Source organism: Bombus vancouverensis, chromosome 6 (genome assembly GCF_051014615.1).
Source record: "Bombus vancouverensis nearcticus chromosome 6, iyBomVanc1_principal, whole genome shotgun sequence".
In the NCBI taxonomy this organism is placed as follows: domain Eukaryota; kingdom Metazoa; phylum Arthropoda; class Insecta; order Hymenoptera; family Apidae; genus Bombus; species Bombus vancouverensis.
In genome coordinates, this window is record NC_134916.1 from 11,706,171 (window position 1) to 11,727,415 (window position 21,245).

The following is a 21,245-nucleotide window of genomic DNA, read 5'->3' on the forward strand; positions in this document are numbered from 1 at the left end:
AAGGTAAGAGATTAAATTAGGTCTGTGCAATTAAATACCTGTTTTATAAAATTATGATTCAGTCTATAAATCGTTATTCTTATTTGTATTTAGAATCTGGTTTATGTTTTCTTGTCAAATATTACCTGACCTTTTTTTATGTTTGTCTGAATTTATAACCAATCCCTTCTGTAGATAGAGATTAAGTTTCAGGCAATAGTAATTGCTGATATCATTTTTAAGTATTCCGTGTTTCAAACAATATCTTAGCCTTTCGCTTCCTTTTTTACAATGAAACATATATGTGCCATTAATAAACACGCAGTGTACATTTGGAAAAGGAAGATAGCATTTTATTTTGATTGTATTAAATAAAGTGATAATGTAATCAAGATGTTTTTGGAACTATCTGATTTAGCTGGAATTGCCTCCTTACTATTCAAGAGTAATCTGCATTTTTCCATTTTCTTCGGAAGAAAACGCGTTAAACAGAAAGTTTGTCATCCTGAATATTTTCCTCTTGTTTCCCCTGAATTCCTGTTCGAATGTTCGAACGTTCAATGTATTTTTTGTGGTTTGATCTAAAAAAAATAGTTGGGACCATTCCACCCTAAGGCTTGTTGCCCTTTTTTAGGTAGTTTATCAATGGAAAACCATACGGAAGCTATTTCATTCGCGAATAGTTATTTCGCTTTGGTCGATGGTCTTGTTTCTGGTTTAGAAAATCAGCTCTCGGAGGATGTGGTCCTGTATTGGTTTGGCAGTTTGATCAAAGGCAGGAAACATGTGTCTACCTTCTTGCGAAGTCGTAAACTGAATTCAAGGCATATATTCTCACATATTATATCGACCACTGATATCAATTACGAAAAGGAAAGGTTAACTCGGTAAGAATACGTGAAAATGAAAATTACAGATTTCATGGAATGAGAAGAAACAATTTTAATTTTAGAAATAAAACTTTAATTAACATTAGGTTTTTATGTAGGAACAAGCTTTGTTCGTGTCATTATCGAAAACAGCAAGAATGTCAAACAAGACATAATAATTTCGTCAATGATAATAGTACAATATGCGAGCCGTTCCTCCAAAAAATGGAAAGGTCATTGTCGACGTGTGACGCCATAACAGACATTAATTACAACGAAATCCATACGAAGGAAATTGGCGCAGTGGACGACACGTTTTACAATCTAAGCGAGGGTGATCTCTCCAATCTTTTCAAGCTCGACATCTTATCGACCGACATAGAAGAAATCGAGCATAGCATTAATAGGATAAAATTGAAAGAGGAAGTGGTACCAACCATCAAGAGAAAATGTAGTCGAAGAGATAAACACGATATCGTTCAAGTTAAGTATGTGGAGGCAAACGGTGAAGTAGAATTCTCCCGAAAATTTTGGAAACTAGGCAAGAATTTTTTTTCTCGTTCTACAATAATGGTTTACAATAATGATCAACAAACAGTAATGAGAATCATTGTTTGACTTTTATAATTATCTTCACATAATATTCAGATTTTTTTTTCATGATCCGAATTTTCATTTCATTAGAATTAATCGGATTAATCTTGTTTCATTGAATCATAGGTTCCTGGAAAACGTATATCTCACGTCTCTCTACAGCTACTCTTCACACTTGGAAGCGGCCATGTAAATTGCAAATTGCATATACCATCTCGTCTCAATGTCAAACCTTGGAACAATCGTGTGAAACTAAAAATGTCACGGTATCATTCGTACAGCCTAAAGTCAGACTACCCAGTCTACAGGAGATTAATGAAATTACTAGTAGACTAGTGCCCAATACGAATGAGTTCGGTGGATTTTTGAAGGATGCGGATTTCTTTGAGGATTATAAAGGCTTTCTAGGAAATGTGAAAATGGAAATGGCAATTAATGATCCTTGTATGCCATTGTCCACTGCTCAGTATGTTAAAAATAAACTTGTCTTTAATAAACCGTCCATCAATATGGATGATCGCAATGGTAAAGGCAAAAAAAAGTTCGCTTTTAATTATCAGATTCATCTGATAATATATCAGGATATTGATATATGAAACATGAACGAGTGTTGCACAATTTTAAAAGAATGAAATTTGAAGAGGGGCAGAAGTATAGCGCTTGATGTGCAAAAAATAATCCCTTTTTCTGCTTAAATAGTATTAGAAAAATCTTTTTCAGGCGGATGATATCTTTGGAAAAAGATTAAGAAACTGTTTCTTTTTTACTTTTATAATTAGTAAATATTTTTCATAATTTTTCTTTATTTCTACATAAGTCCATACGTAAGTTTACGTAGTTGCGAATTTTACGCTTACAATGTACTTAAGTACACATATTATGTCTGTTTTTTCTGTTGTGATAAACTGAATGATTTTGTGTTCACCAGTAATCAAGCTTAAATGAACCAATCGCTAGAAAATACTGCTTAAGTTAACATGTTATCTAAGTCAGCAATATTTGCCACGGTTACAGGTGATTAACCTATTATAACTTATTCTTTAAATACTCAGACTTATGAAGACAACTGTTTTTGTCTCGTACAGTATCAAATCTGAGTTAAAATATGTTTTTTTATTTAGCATTAAGTATGCAATTTTTGTTTTCTTTTAACTCGAATAAAATCCAATCTTGAAGATTATACCAACTTTGTCAGTCTTTTTTTCGAATTGTCACGGGTTAACTAGTGTTTAGTATTATACATTATCAACCAAAATTTGAAATACCATTTTTTTATTTATACGTATATTAAATTGTTAATTTTATTATTAATTCGAAATCGAGGACTTTTCTGGCAAGTGAGATTACGAAACAAAATTGTGAATTGAGTACATATATCGCGTCGAAAGTTTTAGTTTTAGCTTTTAAATATTATCTATATTTGGATTGATCATTACAATGGCTCTTAAAGAACTTTGATCTTTATATAAAAATTCAACTATTTCATCATATTTTTGTTCTATTATAATATTTTCTTTCCATTTATTGATTCCTTAGATTCACTCATACTATACAATTCTTATATGCTATATAATTCTAATAATAAATAATCTCAAAAGTTTATTAAGAATGTACGTACCTAATCGTGTAAATAATGGTCTCATAATACGTATGTATGTATATATAAAAGTTTCTGTTACTCTGTGAGAAGTAATGCGTATAAACATGCCAACTCCTGTTCCAAAACAACACAATACATACAATGTTTACGAATGTAGACCCCCCTCCCCATCACATTAGGAATTGCGTGGCGAAACTGGAGAGCAGATCATTTAGCTGTCAAATTTCAGTGCGGCAACACATATTGCGCTGTATTATGTCTATAACGTATTCTAACCTTTTGGTGGCGTTCTTTTGCTTTTTCATTATTCTTTTACTATCACTTATATCTCGTTATTAACATTGTTCAATTAATACACGCGTTTATTTAACAATTCATTGAACATCAAGATAACGGAATTAAGTAGCTTTTTTGAAATTTTCTGTGTTGATTTTTCTTCGATCACTGTTTGATTGCTGACATTATCGGTGTCATGTATTGTAAGCTTTTTGTAATGGAATTTGATTATTGTTTTATTTGAATATATATTTGTCATCACTCTATACATTTGTTTTAGGTTTAACTTTTGATTCTGTTTTGTGTAGGTAATTAGTTGATTGCAGAAACGAGTCGAATTACATCGAAGTAACATGAATAATTAACGTATGGACGCCACGATGATTAATGGTAAATCCGATAAATCTTCATAAAAATGTCATAACAATTAATTTATTTTAACAAAGATAGACATATATAAATGATTATATCGTCTTTTCGTTGAGGCATAGGTAACATTTGGTACATATAAGTTTCATACTTAAATTATATTTGATATACAATTCATATTTATCATACAATATACATATATTGAATATGTATATTCGATATATAATAAATTTACCATACATAATGTCCTAATTATTTGAAATACTACTAAGATGAATATAAGAAAGGTTAAATAAATCATTTTAATTGGAATATATGTAATCATTTTCTTATTTCAAACGGATTAAATGAATCATTTTATTGTTTCAATTTATTCTGTATTCTGAAATGTAAAATTCTTGATAGTTTAACAATAGCCTCATGTAGACAGATCTTGCAACGTAGAAATCTTAATAGTTTCACAATAGCTTCAATTATTTCGATAAATATTATAACATTCGACCATTCAATTCAAATCTTTCACATTTTGCTATATTACGATGAATATGCTACAGTCAATGTCATTTATGTTTGCAACTTCTAGTTTTTTCTCAGAGGTGGCGCGCAATTAGACGCTCAGTCGCTTCAAACTAAGGTTTCGCGCGCGTTTTTGCGTAGTGTTGTTCTTCACTCATATTTAGTTCTGAAATTTTGATTTCTTGCAAACATTTTGGGATATTTGTAACAAACCACATAGAATATTAGTGGAGTGAGTTTTATGCTCTATTAACGAACAATTACATGATAATTTTTATAAATTATTATTGTATCACGTTCACGGTATTCACAGACATTCTTCAATGTTGAGAAATATTTTGTAATTTGCAACTAATAACTGTAACATATATTCCAATTTCTTAATAATCATTTCTTAACTGTAGAAAGATAGCAGTATTTTTTAAACAAACTCTCGATAGAAAATCTCTCCGCCAACTAATTAATTTTCTTTTCAGAGAATATTTGTGACCGCGCGCAATGCGGTTGATAGAGTCAGTGTTTGTTGTGCAATAATTTATTTCAATATTTTCAAATCGTGATAGCTTTGATTAAATTCAATTAAACAATCTCATGTGAAGTCACACAGTAAGATATTATTAAGTAAATTTGCAACACGTTCGCGTTAACGCAGTCTTTTATTTTTTCTTTTTTATATATGTTTTTTTAAATATATGTTTTCGTTATTAGGGTCAGTGCATCTTTCAAGAGGATAAAGCCTCTCCAAAAGCTCAAGAATGTTAGTATATGTATTTGTATATTGCATTTCAATTTATTCAATTTTGTTGTATTTTATTTGAACTATTGTTGGTTAAGAAGTGAAAATGTTTGATAATGTGAAAAATTATAAATTCTTTTCTACTGAAATGAGAAGTTTAAAAGCGTTAACAGTCAATTATAAAATAGAAATGTCTGACGTTCATCAGAAATCATTGAATTCTAAATTTTCAGATTTCAAACTTTTATATTTCAGTTCCAATTCCCATACTTATACTAGAATTTATTGAATTATCAGTTTCATTATTGCTAAAGTCTCAAATTTAAGAACTTTCATCTTTTATTATCTCAGATATTTTAAATAATCAACAAAATATGCCCTCAAAAACAAATCTTAATATTTTATGTACTGTTACAGATATCTCAAAGCCTCAACTTCTTCCTGTTCCTTGAGGAAGGTCTGACGATGACTCAGTAGCCAAGAATGTAAGTATATATCTTTACTTTACTCTAGTTTGTATATTTTGCTTCAAATACTACTAATTAAGAAAATTTGGGAGATTAGGATTCTTATTCTTCTATTGAAATAAAAAAGATGTCAAAGTCCTAATATTGAATTATAAGATACAAATGTCTGACATGCTTCAGAAATCATTAGATTTTTAATTTTTAAGTTCTAAAATTTTACATTAGTTTCAATTTTTATATTTGTTAAAGTTTATTAGAATTTCAAACTTTATTATAAGTAAACTTTCATCTTTCATTCTTTCCAAATTGTTTAAATAATCAGCACTCTGTTTTTAAGAACAAATTGTAATGTTTCATGTTATGTTTTACAGATTTTTTACAACTCTCATTTCCTTCTATTCTTTAAGGAGGATCTCACTACAAAAGCTAAGAATGTAAGTAATTTTACACACTGTGCTTGAATTAATTTTATTTTCTATAATTTTCTTTCCAATAAAGTAAAATGTAGAATAACCTAAAGTTTCAATAATAATTATAATAATAAATAATAATTATAAGATGAAAATATATGTCTGATATGATTAAAAAATTATTAAAGATCCAATTTTTATATTAATATTTCAAGTTTAATGAATAGCAATCTTTTATTAGCTCAAATTTCTCAAACAATTAGCTCTGTGCCTTTAAGAGCAAATTATAATATTTTATGCTTTGTAACAGATTGTTCACAGCCTCCATTTTTGCCATGTGTTTGACGCTAGACTAGATTGCTTGATGATAGACTTGACTTCCGCTGACCCAGTGCAACGTTCTCCCCGTTTAATGGTGAGTCGCATGCACTTTTGTTCCTCCAGTCACTCAATCAATCAGTCGTAGAATGAATGGTCCGAATCGACACGGGTGACTAGTTGTATTACGTAGAATTTTTTGCGAGCATAGTGACCGCGGATATTTATTATATCCGTGAGTAGTAACATTTTCTTGTCTATATCTATTTATTAGTTCAGGATAGGTTTTCTTGCACGTCGCGTTTTTGAATTTTGATAACAATACATTGTGAATAACAAAGAACTAGTATGGATAACGTAATGTTCACAATTGATATATGTATATGTGATTGAAAAGATTAAATATTTATATGAGCATGTATTTGTATGAATAAATAAATAGACAACGGATATTAAAATGACTCTGAGTATTTCAAAGCAAAGAAATCGGATACCCTCCGATTTCGTCACTGTGAAAATTACGATAATGATAGAAATCATTATAATAATTATTATAATAATGTTAGTGACAATACTTATCTTCCATTTTATAATAGTATTGAACAACTTTATTATTCGAGTTCCATATTCAGTATAATTTCAATAGAATTTGAAATTGAAATATGAAGATATAAAAGTTCAGTCTGTCTAAGAATGCATCAGTTTTCATGTGCAAGAAAACACTTCGCGACTGAAACTTCACGGACATTTCACTTAGAGTTCACTATTATTCATTGAATTTAATAGTATATATTTGCATTCAATCCTAACTTGTTTTTTAATAGATACGTTCTTTATTAATTTCTTTCATTCAAGTTTAGCATTTTAGTAATTTGTTAAATTAACAAAGTAAAGTATAGAGTTATTAAAATTGGAAATAAAATGGAAATGAAAAATCAAAGAATATTAGCCCGTTAGATACAAACTATACCAAATAGATACTCTGATCATAATTTTAGCTCAGGATTTTCAGGTTTAACCCATTCCATGTTCATTGCCAAAACCTCACTCACGTGCCCAGGTGCTACTTGGGTGGGAGAAAGGCAATGGGCATGATGAGGATACTTTATAAGCTGAACAATTTCTCAGCGACTGACATTGCGTTAGCGTATCGTGCCCGACGTATTTTCTACATTGTGTGTGTGGTTAGGCTGTGGAATTGCGTCGTCTTATGATTCCAACCATTGTAACTTTAATTTTACAATATACAATGAAAATATTTAGATATGCTATTAAATATAACATATAATAAACAGTAATATTCAATTACAACGGTATCAAATTACCACTTATTTCAACCATATCTCTCAATTTCTCCAAATGACATAACATGTCAAAGATTAAGAATGCTTATATAACATGATCATGAATACTAATTAACATTAACAATATTCGATATATAATATCCTACACGTATCTTTACCATATTTTACGCAATGGTCGCTAGCCATCGTCAGTCGATTTCAGGAAAATGGTATGTAAATTAGAGTGTGAAAGTTGTGTGGAACTCGAGTGTCGGAGGCGTCCCGGGACGTCTCTCTAGTGTAGGCTTTTGCGCTCGAGTTATGTGTGAGAACCGTGGAGCGAATGTGTTGGTGTGCTTGTTTTGCAATTTTTTAAATATAGGGCTAGGTAGGATAGGTAGCATACTGTCTGGTATGTGTGTGTATTAATTATAAGTAGGTAGGGCCGGGCAGGTTGGCACAGTCTGTGATCGGGTAGGCGCGTTTTCGCGTGTCCAACCTGTTTCAGGAAATTTGATTTGAAAAAACGATAGTGAAGCTGGTACCACGAATGGCGCATTCCATTTGTCTCTGGCTTTGTCTATCGATTTTTCGAATTTCGCGGACGTGGACGCGAGTAGGGAGTAGGTTTCGAAACGAACGTTTATCTATTGCTCGAGCACGCACATGCGAGCGATCAACGATCATTACGATCCTTAGTCGTCCAGCTTCCGCGATATATTTTTTTATTTCACTTTTATAAGTATAAACACCCGAAGAAAGAAGAGGCTACGAGCCGAAGAGGCCCGGCAAATTTGCCATGGAAGAGGGCAACTACTAATGTTTTTCCATCCTCTGGATCATCCAGGACATGGAAAATCATTCTCGTTACTACTTTGTCACTATGCTCGTTTGTAGTATTTTCGTAGTATTTCTTTTCCATTTTTTAAGCCGATGTATATGTCGGCCCATCACCATATTGGGCAAGTCGCGTTTTTTTATAAGTGTTAAGAGAGATAAATCATAAAAGTTTTGCGGTTTTTTATTAGCGTTGCGAGAGATTCATTACGGTTTGAATTAGAGTTGCGAAAAAATGATATTCGTGTTTGCTTTAGTGTTGCGAATTATGACATCGCGATTGTCTTTTGCAATTTTGATTATGAATTCATAGAATTTTCTAAAGAATAATATACGTATTAGAATTAATTTTGTTCCCCCTTGTTTAAAATTACATTTAGAAATGTTCAAATTTCATTACTTTTATAGTATTACAATTTCTATCGTAATATGTATTTGAAGTAGCTTTCTTTTCATATGTAATAATATGTAATAATTTTTATTAAATTTGTTTTAAGAATTAGTGTTGCGGTCTTTCATCGCGATTGTTTTAATTAGTTCTTTAGTTAGAGTTGCGTTGACGAATGATCGCGGTTTTTGAAGTAGTGTTGCGCCTATATCAAGCCCAATTTTCTTTCACTAGACTGTGGAAGAACAGTTTCTCCTGAATCATCTGATGCAGCATTACACTCGTTATTAACGTTATGAATATTTAAATACGAGTGCATACATCAATATGTATGACTAAGACATCCTACTTTTGCTTTTGAGAGTTTTTTAATTTCTTTTTTTTACTTTTAGTAGTTAATTATATTAATTAATACTTGCAAATATTATATGAAGCACTCTTCGTAATTTATATTGAGAATTTTCGATTTTACATTTAGCTTTACTGAATTAGAGTCGCGAGAAAGAAAAGGTAATCCACTCATAGCCTGTTGCTTGGGATTGTATCGAGTGTCTGTTGATCGTATTCTGATGGCCATGTTGGTCACTGATTCGTTCTCTTCTTCAACACACCCCGAATTATCATAGTGTTTGTTAATGAAAATACTGCTAAAATATGTTCGTTCGCCAGTAATGAATATTGTTTTACTATGAGTATCTTTTAATAATTCAAATAATTTTTCTCTTCATTTGGTAATTAATTACATACACATAGATAGCCTCATAGAATTTTACCAAATTTTTTCTGTTTGAGTTTGTTTCAGGATTCATTGTAAGATTGGCAAAAGAAGACTCGTATCCCATATAATGTCCTATGTAGTTTTCCATTCTTCCTCTTTGTAACGTTTAGACTTTTGTATATGGTTCCCACAATAGATCCTTAAATTTTTATGTAGACAGGACTTATAGAAAAGCCTTCAGATTTCTATAGGTAGGGTTTGCAAATAATCTTCGTCTTCGTTTAAATTATTTTGAAGATTGTTTCAGGAATTGCTTTAGAACCAATAAAAAGAGGTGTTCTACTTTTTAAATGCAGAATTAATATATTTTTGCATAAAAGGATCGTGGATGGGAAGGGCTTCCATTTGCAGTAAACCTACACGCGTTGAGACGTAGGCAATCAGTATTATTTCATATATAGACTTATTAATTACATGATAATAAAGTGACAATAATACAGTAATTACATGACAATAATACAATCTTGATTGATTGACCGCGATTGTGATTGCACTATGCGAAACATTTATAGCTGAAAAATTCAATTTATATTTCTTGAAGTTTAGCTTACAATATACAAAACTGTACATAAGTCCTATATATAAATAAATTTTGCAACGATTTTCGATTCTCATCCCGCCCGGCGAACATTACGACGTTAATGAACAATTCAATTTGAAAGATGCAGACCTCCTTTAAAAGTTAATAAAACAGCGATTTTATATATCTACAAAATGATCGAAAGTGGCAGTATTCGAATAAGATCAAAATAGGATAGGTCGCAATAATTGTATAACTTTTTAAAATGACAATATATAAAAGATGTATAAATAAAATACCTTTTGCTAATTGATGCTAAACAGTGTAGCTAGTGCACTTATGCATTAAATAATTATATTTGTTTATATCACAGTGCATTTTAATTTTAAGAGTACATTCATTTATACAAGAATGGATTAATAATACATATTATGTGTGTGTGTGTGTAGCAAAATGGCACAAAGGTGAAAAATTAACTTAAATAAGTGCTATTAAAATAGCTGTCTTATAAAAGTCTTATGATTCACATTTAGTTTATAAATGGAAGACTTCTATTCTGGATCTGGTTTAGGTTTCCTCCTAGGATCATTTGCATCTAGAGGAATTATTACTGGTGGTTCATCTGGTTTTTGTGTTTGCCCAAATCTATAATCAGTCCCTTTCGTAGATGTAAACCAGGATCTAGATATCGGTAATTGCTCACATCTGAAATATTTTTGAGTATTAAAAGTTTGACATTATGTTTGAGCCTTCAACTTGCTTCTTTATAAAAAAAATTATTTGCATGCTGTTAATAAACACACAATGTGCATTGACGAATTCATTCATTAGAAGAAAATAATATTTTATTTCAATTGATTCAGCTGAAGTAATAGTTTAATTACCTCTCTTGTAACGTATAAAAGCAAGCGCAGGGTGGAAACAGGGATACAGTAGATTCTCGCCAATGCAATGATTGATTTAACATAAAGTAGCAGTCAAATGTGTAGTGGTCGCATAAAAGTATTAAAGAAGATAAGTTATGAGGGTAAGCATTAGTTCTTGTGAATGAAGCAGAAAAATAAAGTTATTAAAAACAAAAAAAAGAAAGAAATTCCAAAAAACGCGCGCAGCTTACAAGATATATAGAACAGTAGAGAACAGTGAGGATAGTGTGCTCTTATTTCCGTTGTTCTACTGGAGAACGTTCACACCTGCACGTATTCTGGTTGTAAAAGAAGCCGGTCGAACATTCATGTGCGTTTCTACAAGAACATCTACAATATATCGAATCCCAGATTTTATCTGGGTGTTCAATACATTTCGCTCGATCGTCCGTGTTGGTGCACACGCATCTACATAAGTTCTCCTTATAAACCTGTTTGGGCGTACAATCCTGAAAAAAGTTTATCAAATAAAATAATCTAGATTCTATCTTTCTTAAATTTTGAATTTAATATTCTTTAGCTCTCTAACGTATAAATGCATTCGGCGTGTATGATGAAAGTGTAATGAAAATTATAACGTTAAAGTTATCACGGATTGTTGAGGTGTTGAGCGGATTGTACTAATTTAAGGAGGAAGATCTCAATTATTGGCTATTCTCAAATTACCGATGGTTTTATTACGCAGTCACATCCGCATCTAATGTGCTCATCTATTGGTACGACTTGTTTGCCTTGGTACTCGAATCTACCTTGCGCTGTCAATTTTGCCAGCATGATCTTCAAACATTCGTAATATGTAATTATTTCGAACATTATTGTTTATCTGTAATTATATATTTATCGAGCTGTCTTACTTCAAAATTTCGGGTTTCTATTTCCTTTGGCTGACAAGAGAGTAACTCGTTTCCGCAACAACCTGTGCATTTTTTCACTCGTGTACACCGGGGAAAATAGATGATAGATGGATCGTTACATTGATATGTAGGAACTACGGTTGGTGAAGGCTCACAGTTAGCTTGCTTTGCCATTTCGCTATTCGAGCGTTCTTCAGGTCCACCCATTCTGCCTAGAATAGAAGGTATTAGACTGTTAAGCAAAAGGTCGGATCGCGATTCTGATCCTGAGTTAATCAGAGGATTTTCCTTCGTTTCCTCTAAATTCCTGTTATATCCAGTTCAGTGTGGTTTCTGTGGTTTGACGTAAAAAGTAGCTACTTGGACATTTTCTAGCGTAGAACTCGTCACGCCTTATTACACAATTTAAAAATGGAGGAACACGCGCAAACTATTTCACTCGCTTTAACTATTTTTCATTCGAACTATCTATTTCAATAGTTATCTCGTTTTGGTCGATGATCTTTCTTGCGATTTAGAAAGTCACCTGTTGAAGGATGTGGTCTCCGATTGGTTCGGCAGGTTGATTCGCAAGGCAGGATAAACGTGTCTGCCTTTATGGAAGCTTATAATACGAATTCTAGAAATATGTATTTTTTCGAATACGATATCGATCGCTGATATGTCAACTGCAGTTACAAAAAGAAGGAGGAGGAAGAATGTTAATGTTGGAAAAGGATTTTACAACATTAAAGCAGTTTAAAATTAAGATCTTTACGTGGAAACATATTTTGCTCATATCACCATGGGAAGTACCAAAAATGGGCAAAAGATGATGGTAATTTCACCAGTAGTCATAATGAGGCAATCTATAAGCCTAAGTTCTTTCAAGAGACGGAAATGTCATCAACGTGTAACGTCATAAGAGACTGTAATCAGAATGAAATCCATGCGAAGGAAATTAGCGTAATGGACGACACATCTTACGACTTAAGCGAGGGTGATCTTTGTAATCTTTTCAAGCTCGAGATGTCGTCGTCGACATAGAAGAGATCGAGTAAAGCATTAATAGGATAAAATTGGAAGAGGAAATTGCACCAACCATCAAGAGAGAGTGTAGTCGAGAAGATGGACACGATGTCGTTGAAGTTAAGTACGTACAAGCAAACGACGAAATAGAATTGTCACGAAATTTTTTCGAAATAAGATAAGGATTAATACTCTTCGTTTATTTTTTCTTGTGCAATAACGAGAATTATTGTTCGATTTTTATGATCGTGTTCACATAAAATAATGGACAAACAGTAATGAAGATTATCGTTTCATTTTAAGACCATCTTCATATAATCATACCTTTTTGCACGACTCAAGTTTTTATTTCGTTACATTTAAGCGGTTTAATCTTACGCGTAGATCTTGGTCACGTCTAATTTTCGCATTTAAAAGGCGACCATGTAAATTGCAGATTGCGTATATCATTCTGCTCGATAACTCAACCTTGGAACAACCGTATAAAACTAAAAATGTTACGGATACGATTCGAACAGTCTAAAGTGAAAACTACCACCCAGTTTACAAGAAATCAATGAAATTACTAGTAGATAGGTACCCAACATGAACGATTTCGATTGCTTTTTGAAGGATTTTGATTTCTTTGAGGACCATGAAGGCTTCCTGGAAAACTTGGAAATGGAAATGGCAACGAAAGATCCTTGTATGCCATTATTGCCACTCTCCTTGTCTTTAACAGACCGTCATTAGTGTAGACGATCGTAACCACAGGAATAAGAAGAAGTTTGTTTTAAGATTTATCTAATAATATTTATATGAGAATAGTGAACACGTAAGACGATTCGGTATTGCACGAATTTAGATAGAAGAACGAAATTTCAAGTCGAATATCTGCAAGTATACGTAATTTTACTTGCAGAGTATACGCTTATAAGACTTTTATGTTAAGTACGTTTTTTGTACTGCGGTCAACTGAATGCTCTCATGTTCACTGATAGTCGAGGTTGTTTATACAATGTAATCACTAGAAGATAACACTCAGGTGAACGCGTTTATCTAAACAGACAATATTTGTTGCAGTTATAGCCAATTTACCTGCTGTAATTTCCTACTATATTGCATCGTTATAGTAGTATCGTGTCTACGTTACGGATATTTTTTCCTTTCAATATTACCGAGTAAAAATTTTCCTGTAAAGTAACATTCATAATGAACGATATTAATCTATTTAAGAACGTAAACACTTACTAGTAAGGAAGACTTGTGACGGCGATACACCGATCATTCGAAGGAACTCTTCTGGCGAATTGATTTTCCTGACTGCTTCCGATGACCGCGACCGCTGAAAGGAATAGAACATTTTCTTTACGAAAGAAAAAACATAATTTGTGGAGAAATTTTTACGTTCTCTATTTGTTTCGGGATTATCTTTTTTTCGTTATCTCGATTAGTCAATACCACAACTGATAATGGTAAAATGATACAATGCTATTGCCAATAAAGCCCTGATTAAGAAAGAGCTGTTGCGCAATAATGTATTAATTAATAATATTAATGAACTAACAAGTTGTAAATCGTAAATGTTTCTTTCACAATTTTATTTATAAAATTTCGTTTGTTACATTGCCATATTTGTTATTATAAAGTAAGAAAATTGATTAGTACTAATAATTCGTAACCTGAGATTTGCAAAATATCATTAATACTATTAGTTGAATTGTGCAAGATGAACCAAAAACCAGGTAGCTGTTTTCCTGGAAAAACTTAGTCATTCTTCCATTCTATTAGATACACGTTCGTTACACGCAACCAATTTTAAGAAGAAAAGGCATGTTAATCAGCCACCTGATTCTAATCAGGAATTCCAATGTTTTGTCATGCATATTAAGCAATGAAGAATTGAAAGGAACATTGGTTAGATAACAGTTATGCGCGTATCATGTACTGACGTATCATGTTCTGAACAATGCGTTAAGATCTCTAATATGGGTCATATGATATCGAAAAATAGGAGTTGCTATGCTACCGTTCGTGCTATTAAAATAATCTAAAGGGACACGATATTTGTTTGGAAATACCCTAGTCTCGAAGAAAATGTACGAACGGTGGAATCTCGATGTAATAATCGGGATATTCCTGCTAATGGCTAATCGATGAATCATCGAAGTCGATTGTGTATACTCGTGCGACGAAGGTAATCATGAGAGGTACAAAATGATTTTAGGTCAATCATCCGGGAAACTATAAAAAAGATTAGTCCTTCGCCGCGGCTATATTTAGAATGTTGTTAAAAAGCATTTTTTACGTCTTGGTCACTGGTATGAGACTCCCAACTTTGGCATGTCGAGTCGTTTTTCAACCACACGTTCGCCTTTCCACCTAAAACTGGTTTTGAACAAGCTACTATCGTGTGCACACTAAAAACTCCGCAAAACGTTGAACCGATTTCTCAGAAGCATCTTTGGCGTTAACGTTCTGCCTCGATAGATGCGGTTCATTCGTTTCTTTTCGAATTTTTCAGAGGTGACATGACCAGTCAACAATTTACCGCGTATATGTATTTCGTACTATAGTTATTTCACGTATATCGATGAATTGTCACCGATCTGACACGTTAACTTGAATATTTCCACAGGTGCGGAGGGAATCGGTAACGGTACGACCAGCATTTTAATAAACAGATTACGTATTTCGCGATTTGCATAGCTGAGAAATCCAAGACATTGTACTTTCCAAGAAGCTCTGTCTCTTGGCGCTTTACAGGAATTTTACCGCGACTTTTAAAGATCGACTGTTACACCTGGCGTTAAACTCGGTCGTATAACCCTATTGTAGCAGTGAAATATGCGTTGTACACATACGGTGATGGCGCCGTGACCAAACAAATATTATCTTCGCGAAATGATATTTATGACGACCTTTTGGGGGAATAGATTTCACCTTGCAACCATAGCATCGCTGTGTATATGTTTTTCAAATCGTAACCTAAATTTCTCTTTGGTTTCAGAGGAATGAGGGTCACATTAGTCAGTAAAACTGTACATAAATACGGATCGTTTGGAAACTTTTTAATTTTGTGTTTGTTTGTTTTACTTTTTAATTTTGTTTCGTTCTTCAAAGGACGAATTTTATCAACTCTCCCTGATAAAATTAACCGTGTTTCGCAAAGTAATCGGCTAGGTATTCGCTCGAACGTCAAATGACGTGTAATCAATTATCTATATATCGATTCACCGACAACGTGACAGGAATCCTAAGCGTGCACCGCGAGGTTTTTTACTTTTCAATCTCGATCTTCTACCTTCATACCTGCTTCTATACCACGTACATCCTTGACATTAGTGTTATACGGCCTTCGACGTCATTCAGATCTTTGCGGGAAAAGCAATCGTGCTCTCGTTCGCAAGGATGTCGTAATATCAATGCCTATCGTCGACAGAAGGAACTGTCAACCGTTTTTCATACTGTTACTTAAGTTAACGAGTGTACGGTGAAGATAATGGAAAAATAGGAAACGATACGGTAGCAAAACCGAAACGGATGACTGACTTCCGCACAATTCACTACAATTGATAGCACATGTTGCATATATTTTTTCGATAATCATCGTGTATTACGATTTTCATGTTAAATTCGTAGTAAAAACATTCCGTTGATCGATCAATTTCAGAAGTATATATACTCATAAATATAAGATCATTATTCATAAAGATTAATGGCGTTGCTAAATGTTAACGGTTCGAACGACCAATATATATATTCGCGTAAAAATACGACGATAAAAAATACGACCTGTGCCAGTTTACGACCCAGTGCCTTTTGCACACGAAACGATCAAATTAATTTTTAAACGTTCGCTACGTACGTTCTTCACAATGCTCCGCGGGATAACATAATTGCGCTATTTATCGAAGTGAAAACGTGGGAGTGTTGCAACGCGGCTCGTGAACAGTCTCTGCGTTCCACTCGTGAAATACGAAATACATGTAACGCTTTCGAATCTCTTCGATAAAATATGTGATTGATTTTACCAATAACAATGCGGTGTTTTCTGCTGTTCTTGGTTCGACCGGAGGCTTTGACGGTCTTGGACTTATCTGGTCAGGAAATAATATGTCAGCCTTATGGGGCATCACCAATCCACAAAAAATCATAAGAACGAGCGTTCTGTATCTGATTAACTGCGACATTTTTGCTATTTTCAGTCGTTTTACTCCGCGTGTTCACCACAAAAAAAATGCGAGGATAATTGTCTTTGAACCATAAAATTCGTTCTTTGTTGACGCGAACTTGACGCGTTCAGATGTATCGGCGACGACAGATTTTAATTACGAGAAATAATAGTTGCACGTGTTTACGTGACGCTCGGTCTCGCTGTTTGCATTGCACTCAAATCGCTGTTTGCGATGCACGAGGAAAACGCGAGGAAGTTACACCTGAACAGGTTCGTATGCTCGCGCCGCGATCGACTGCCGAAGCGAGTACGCTCGGCGCGTATTTCTGGCTACACACACGCTAATGCATACGCGCGTATTCTCACACATACGGAGCACGGATCACACGATTTCGCTATAACACCGTAGCAATAGTATCATTTTTGTTTGCGGTAATTACCGATCGTTATCAGGATGATACTGTTTATGAACACGGAGTTATCTGGTCGGGCAGCTAAATCTTTTTTTTAAATATCTGCTTAATCTTTTGTCTTATTGAGTCATTAAGTCATAATATTGTTACGATCATCGATTCATAGCGTAGTTAATAACAAACTTGTGCAACGTTGCTAACTGTTCTGATATGCTCAACGTAGACATTGTTAAGTCTATGTGTTACTCAGTCAAATTTTCACGATTACGGGGCTAATATGCGACGTAGGTGATGAATTTGCATGCGAGATGAAACTATTCCGAGATTGCCCTTGATAACGCGATTATTCAAGGTGCTAATTTATTTAAGTAGAAGTACAATGTGCTGACGTTGAATGTGTAAGTGTAATCACAGTATAGTTATATGCTAGCAATTGTTTTTTGTTTATTAATAATTGCAGCTTAATTTGAAAACGCGATATATCGTATTTGTTTTGTCGAGATTCGAAATTTCCAATGTTTTTTTACATTAATTTTTGATAATCGAAGATAGAGAATAGGTTATGTGCCAGTCACGCTATATTTTAACGATAGAACTATAAATAAATTGTAATTCTGTTATCCTAAACACGTTATGTAGAATTTTATGCGGGTTTTATCTCGTTTAGAGTTAATGTTACTCGTAAGAAAAAACTAAAGACCGATTTTATTATTGAGAATGCAAGCCAAAGGGAGCAGCCATTTGCCCAGCAACAAATTTTGCGATAGATCGATTATCGCGTGCATATCAAGATCGCGGTCTGTTTAAAAGTACATAAATTCAATTCGATCGAGTTATCTATCTTACGTTGACAAATAATGATTGGAAAAAAAAAACCATGACATAAACTATGCGTCAGTAAATTGTTATTTACTTTATATTTGTGAATCATAAACGTGTACAGTCGCAAAAGAGTAACTGGCTATACATTTTGCAATATTTGATAAAGAATATAGATATGCCATTAATCCTTGATGGTTCGAACGAGTCCAATTAGTCGTTTAAGAACTGTGGAAGAACTTCTTATTTAGACTCGACTGGAACAAATGGAAAAAATAATATACAATTGCACCAGGTATCGAAAGAAATTTTATAATTTTCGAGATTGATCTTTAATAACTTACCTTCTAAAAATGTCTAACATTTTTCTGCATCCCACGTTACGAATGTATCTGTATCCTGGTGGACATCGTCTTCTTTCTGGGAAAGTAAGAGGCCTGGATTCGCTTGCAACGACGAAAGCACACAGAAGAAGAACAAAGATAATGAAACGTAACGGAGCCATCACGTATGCAGAAAATACAAACAATTTCGATAGGACTGTTTTTAAGAACTCGTTAGGTCCTTTAGATCCTAGTTTATTCACCAAGCTATTGTCGAGACAGAAATCGGATACTGAAATACGAGGCAATGAAAATATGTGTAATATATTGCTTTCTGTGTAATTCCCCTTCTCTTGTTCGTTTTATTCATACTAATTTGCGGTTACAATTCATATCCTGATTACGCACATTGCGGTTTCCACTTGATAATTACGCATGATAGTTTAACGATACCATAAATTAATAATTAGTAGGTACGTAGTAGGCAAATTTTTTAGACGTCGTAGTTGTGTTACTCATATGTATATTAATGAGTTTATTCGCGTTTGGTAATTTAACAAAGGAATGAATTCTGGCATTTCGAGCCTAAAATTATTTCGAATAGGTTGTTTTCTATTGATGTTTAAGTATATATCTATAACAATTAGATGAAATTTTATAAGTAAATTACAAAACGTATTCTAGTTCGTAATTTGTATGTAAATACATATTTCACAAATTGTAGCATACAGGAAATTGGAATTCACGTGAAAAGTATTTTACCTTGTGCAGATTATTTATCTCTATATGTTAAGTCAGATTCCAATGTCCTACTGACGCGAATGATTTATATATTATAAATTTATATATTTATAAATGATTGATTTAATATAATTGAGATATACGCTTGATATAAAATAATATAAAAATGTCGTTCTGCATAGTTTTTAACCTTTCGATTTATTCATGGAAATTTTTATCGAATTACGAACAAGCGATAAAGCGGTTTCCTTCCTCTTAATCTCGCAGAAATTGATAATTCCAATCTTTCGAGGCCGAGTCTATATCTGCATCGTATCAATGTTTTTTACTTGGTTCTTCTTATATTTCTATTTTAATTTAGAAATTTTTTGACTTTTTCGTTCGAATTGCCGCTTTGCTCGTTAGATAATCCACTTGTGTTGCATGCACTTCCTTACCGACGTTGCGTTCAGGAAAGAAGAATCCTGTAGGATTTTAGTAAGGATTTAGACGACTTGGGAATTTTTTGTCACGAAGTGTTCATTACGAAGAAATGACTAGAAATCTCGATATAGATTAATGGAAATGGTTTTTTATTACGAATGTGGCATCTAGAATTAATTCGAATTTTGAACAGAAACTACGCTTCTATGAAACTATCGGAGCTATCAATATTTCGTCACGTAATTTCATAAATTTATGTTTGATAATTCTATAACTGATAATGAATTCTACAATTGACAATTCTACAATTCCACAATTCTACAATTCTACAATTCTACAATTCTACAATTCCATAATTTTATAATTCTATAGTTCCATAGTTCTACAATTCTGCAGTTTCATAGTTCTACAATTCTGCAGTTCCATAGTTCTACAATTCTATATATATTTTTTATACAAGATTGCTTAAACAGATGATTTCCCCATTTTTGTTTTTCAAAGCATCCTTGTCAGGTAGAATTTCTACTCACTTAAAAGATAGCCCTACAACGATTCCCAATTTTCACTCTGTCCGGTGGACAATTAATCGGGACGTTGATGAAGGATCCAGTTTGAACGCTTTTGTTGTTGCTCTGGAATGGCACGAACTTCTTTTCTACGTTCGATATATTCGGTGTTACTGTATCTGCGACGTGCAAGGATAAAAACAAGACGAATGCTGTCGTCAGTACAATCCACAGGAGTCTCATCTTGAAAACGATGAAAGACTCGACTTCGTTTCTAACGTTTTGCTGAATCTACTAAAATGTTAATACTGCAATTGACACGGTAACAACAGTAGATTCGAGACAAAAGTTGCTCATGCAACGTAATTTATTGCGAGCAAAGTCGCGAAGTGTATTGACGACGAAGTTTTGAAGACTGAATCACGATAATACCGCGATAATAATATTAGCAAAAATTTTTACAACTTTTCGGTGACGTGGTGACACGAGCTTTATCGTCGTTGCATTTCCACTGCGTGACACTATTCGCATTACTCATTTACACTGGTTGGATTTCCAGATCTCGCTGACTCGGCCTTCGCGTTCGAATATAAATACGAAGTTGGAAAACTCGTCGATAGCAAAGAAACTGTGTCTCTCCGGGTCTTGTGTAAAACACTGTCTTATCAGTACTGTGAGTATCGATGGTAACAACAAACTGTTATCGCGTGATACCCAACGTATTAGTTTCTGGAATCAAGACAGGCCTCGTTCCAAAGTTTCTCGATCGATGTACCAACTTGTCGATCATCGAGAAAAGATAATTTGGTAATTCCATACAATAAGTTTCATCGTTAACGTGTTGTTCCCTTTAAACTTGCTTTACCAAACCTTCCTGCATATTCCACGTCGATCCAATCTTTCTTGTGCCGGGCAAATCTTCTTTCGAGGAGGAGCTTCTATTATCGTACCTAGAATCGTTACGTCACCGGCTGTGAAATTTACATTTTTCCTTTCCGTATAGCTTGTAGCGGAAGGTAATCTTTTACTGGAATTCGTTACAGTCCAAATGGACGAAATGATATTTGCAAAGGACCAACTGCTGGCGAGAACTACGCGAATCAGGAGCAATAGGAGTATCGCGTTCCATAATCGCA

General features: G+C 33.4%; 2 protein-coding genes, 1 long non-coding RNA gene and 1 pseudogene across 4 annotated transcripts; 2 read left to right on the forward strand and 2 right to left on the reverse strand.

Moving 5' to 3' along the window:
- Positions 1–239: 239 nt before the first annotated feature.
- On the reverse strand, positions 240–3,447 carry LOC143302819 (uncharacterized). The gene is made up of 2 exons (XR_013058626.1): positions 3,319–3,447; positions 240–3,237 (listed from the first exon to the last, which is right to left on the reverse strand). It is a non-coding gene; the product is annotated as an uncharacterized LOC143302819 (long non-coding RNA).
- Positions 625–10,412, forward strand: LOC117155707 (uncharacterized). Its single transcript, XM_076619253.1, has 9 exons — positions 625–866; positions 956–1,389; positions 1,569–3,708; positions 4,680–4,809; positions 4,912–4,960; positions 5,357–5,424; positions 5,778–5,840; positions 6,127–6,231; positions 9,445–10,412. The coding sequence occupies exons 1-3, from the start codon at positions 625–627 to the stop codon at positions 2,036–2,038; spliced, it is 1,146 nt and encodes a 381-aa protein (XP_076475368.1). The 3' UTR covers positions 2,039–3,708; positions 4,680–4,809; positions 4,912–4,960; positions 5,357–5,424; positions 5,778–5,840; positions 6,127–6,231; positions 9,445–10,412.
- Pvf1 (PDGF- and VEGF-related factor 1) lies at positions 9,786–17,191 on the reverse strand. Of its 2 annotated transcripts, none has more exons than XM_033331921.2 (6): positions 16,742–17,191; positions 13,959–14,052; positions 11,721–11,932; positions 11,533–11,643; positions 11,134–11,315; positions 9,786–10,645 (listed from the first exon to the last, which is right to left on the reverse strand). In XM_033331921.2, exons 1-6 carry the CDS (start codon positions 16,898–16,900, stop codon positions 10,492–10,494), a joined length of 912 nt encoding a protein of 303 aa, XP_033187812.1. In that variant the 5' UTR covers positions 16,901–17,191; the 3' UTR covers positions 9,786–10,491. The 2 variants fall into 2 exon arrangements, with proteins under 2 accessions (XP_033187812.1, XP_033187813.1); XM_033331922.2 differs by having other exon boundaries at positions 10,507–10,645; positions 11,058–11,315.
- On the forward strand, positions 12,169–13,460 carry LOC143302781 (uncharacterized; annotated as a pseudogene).
- Positions 17,192–21,245: the final 4,054 nt, after the last annotated feature.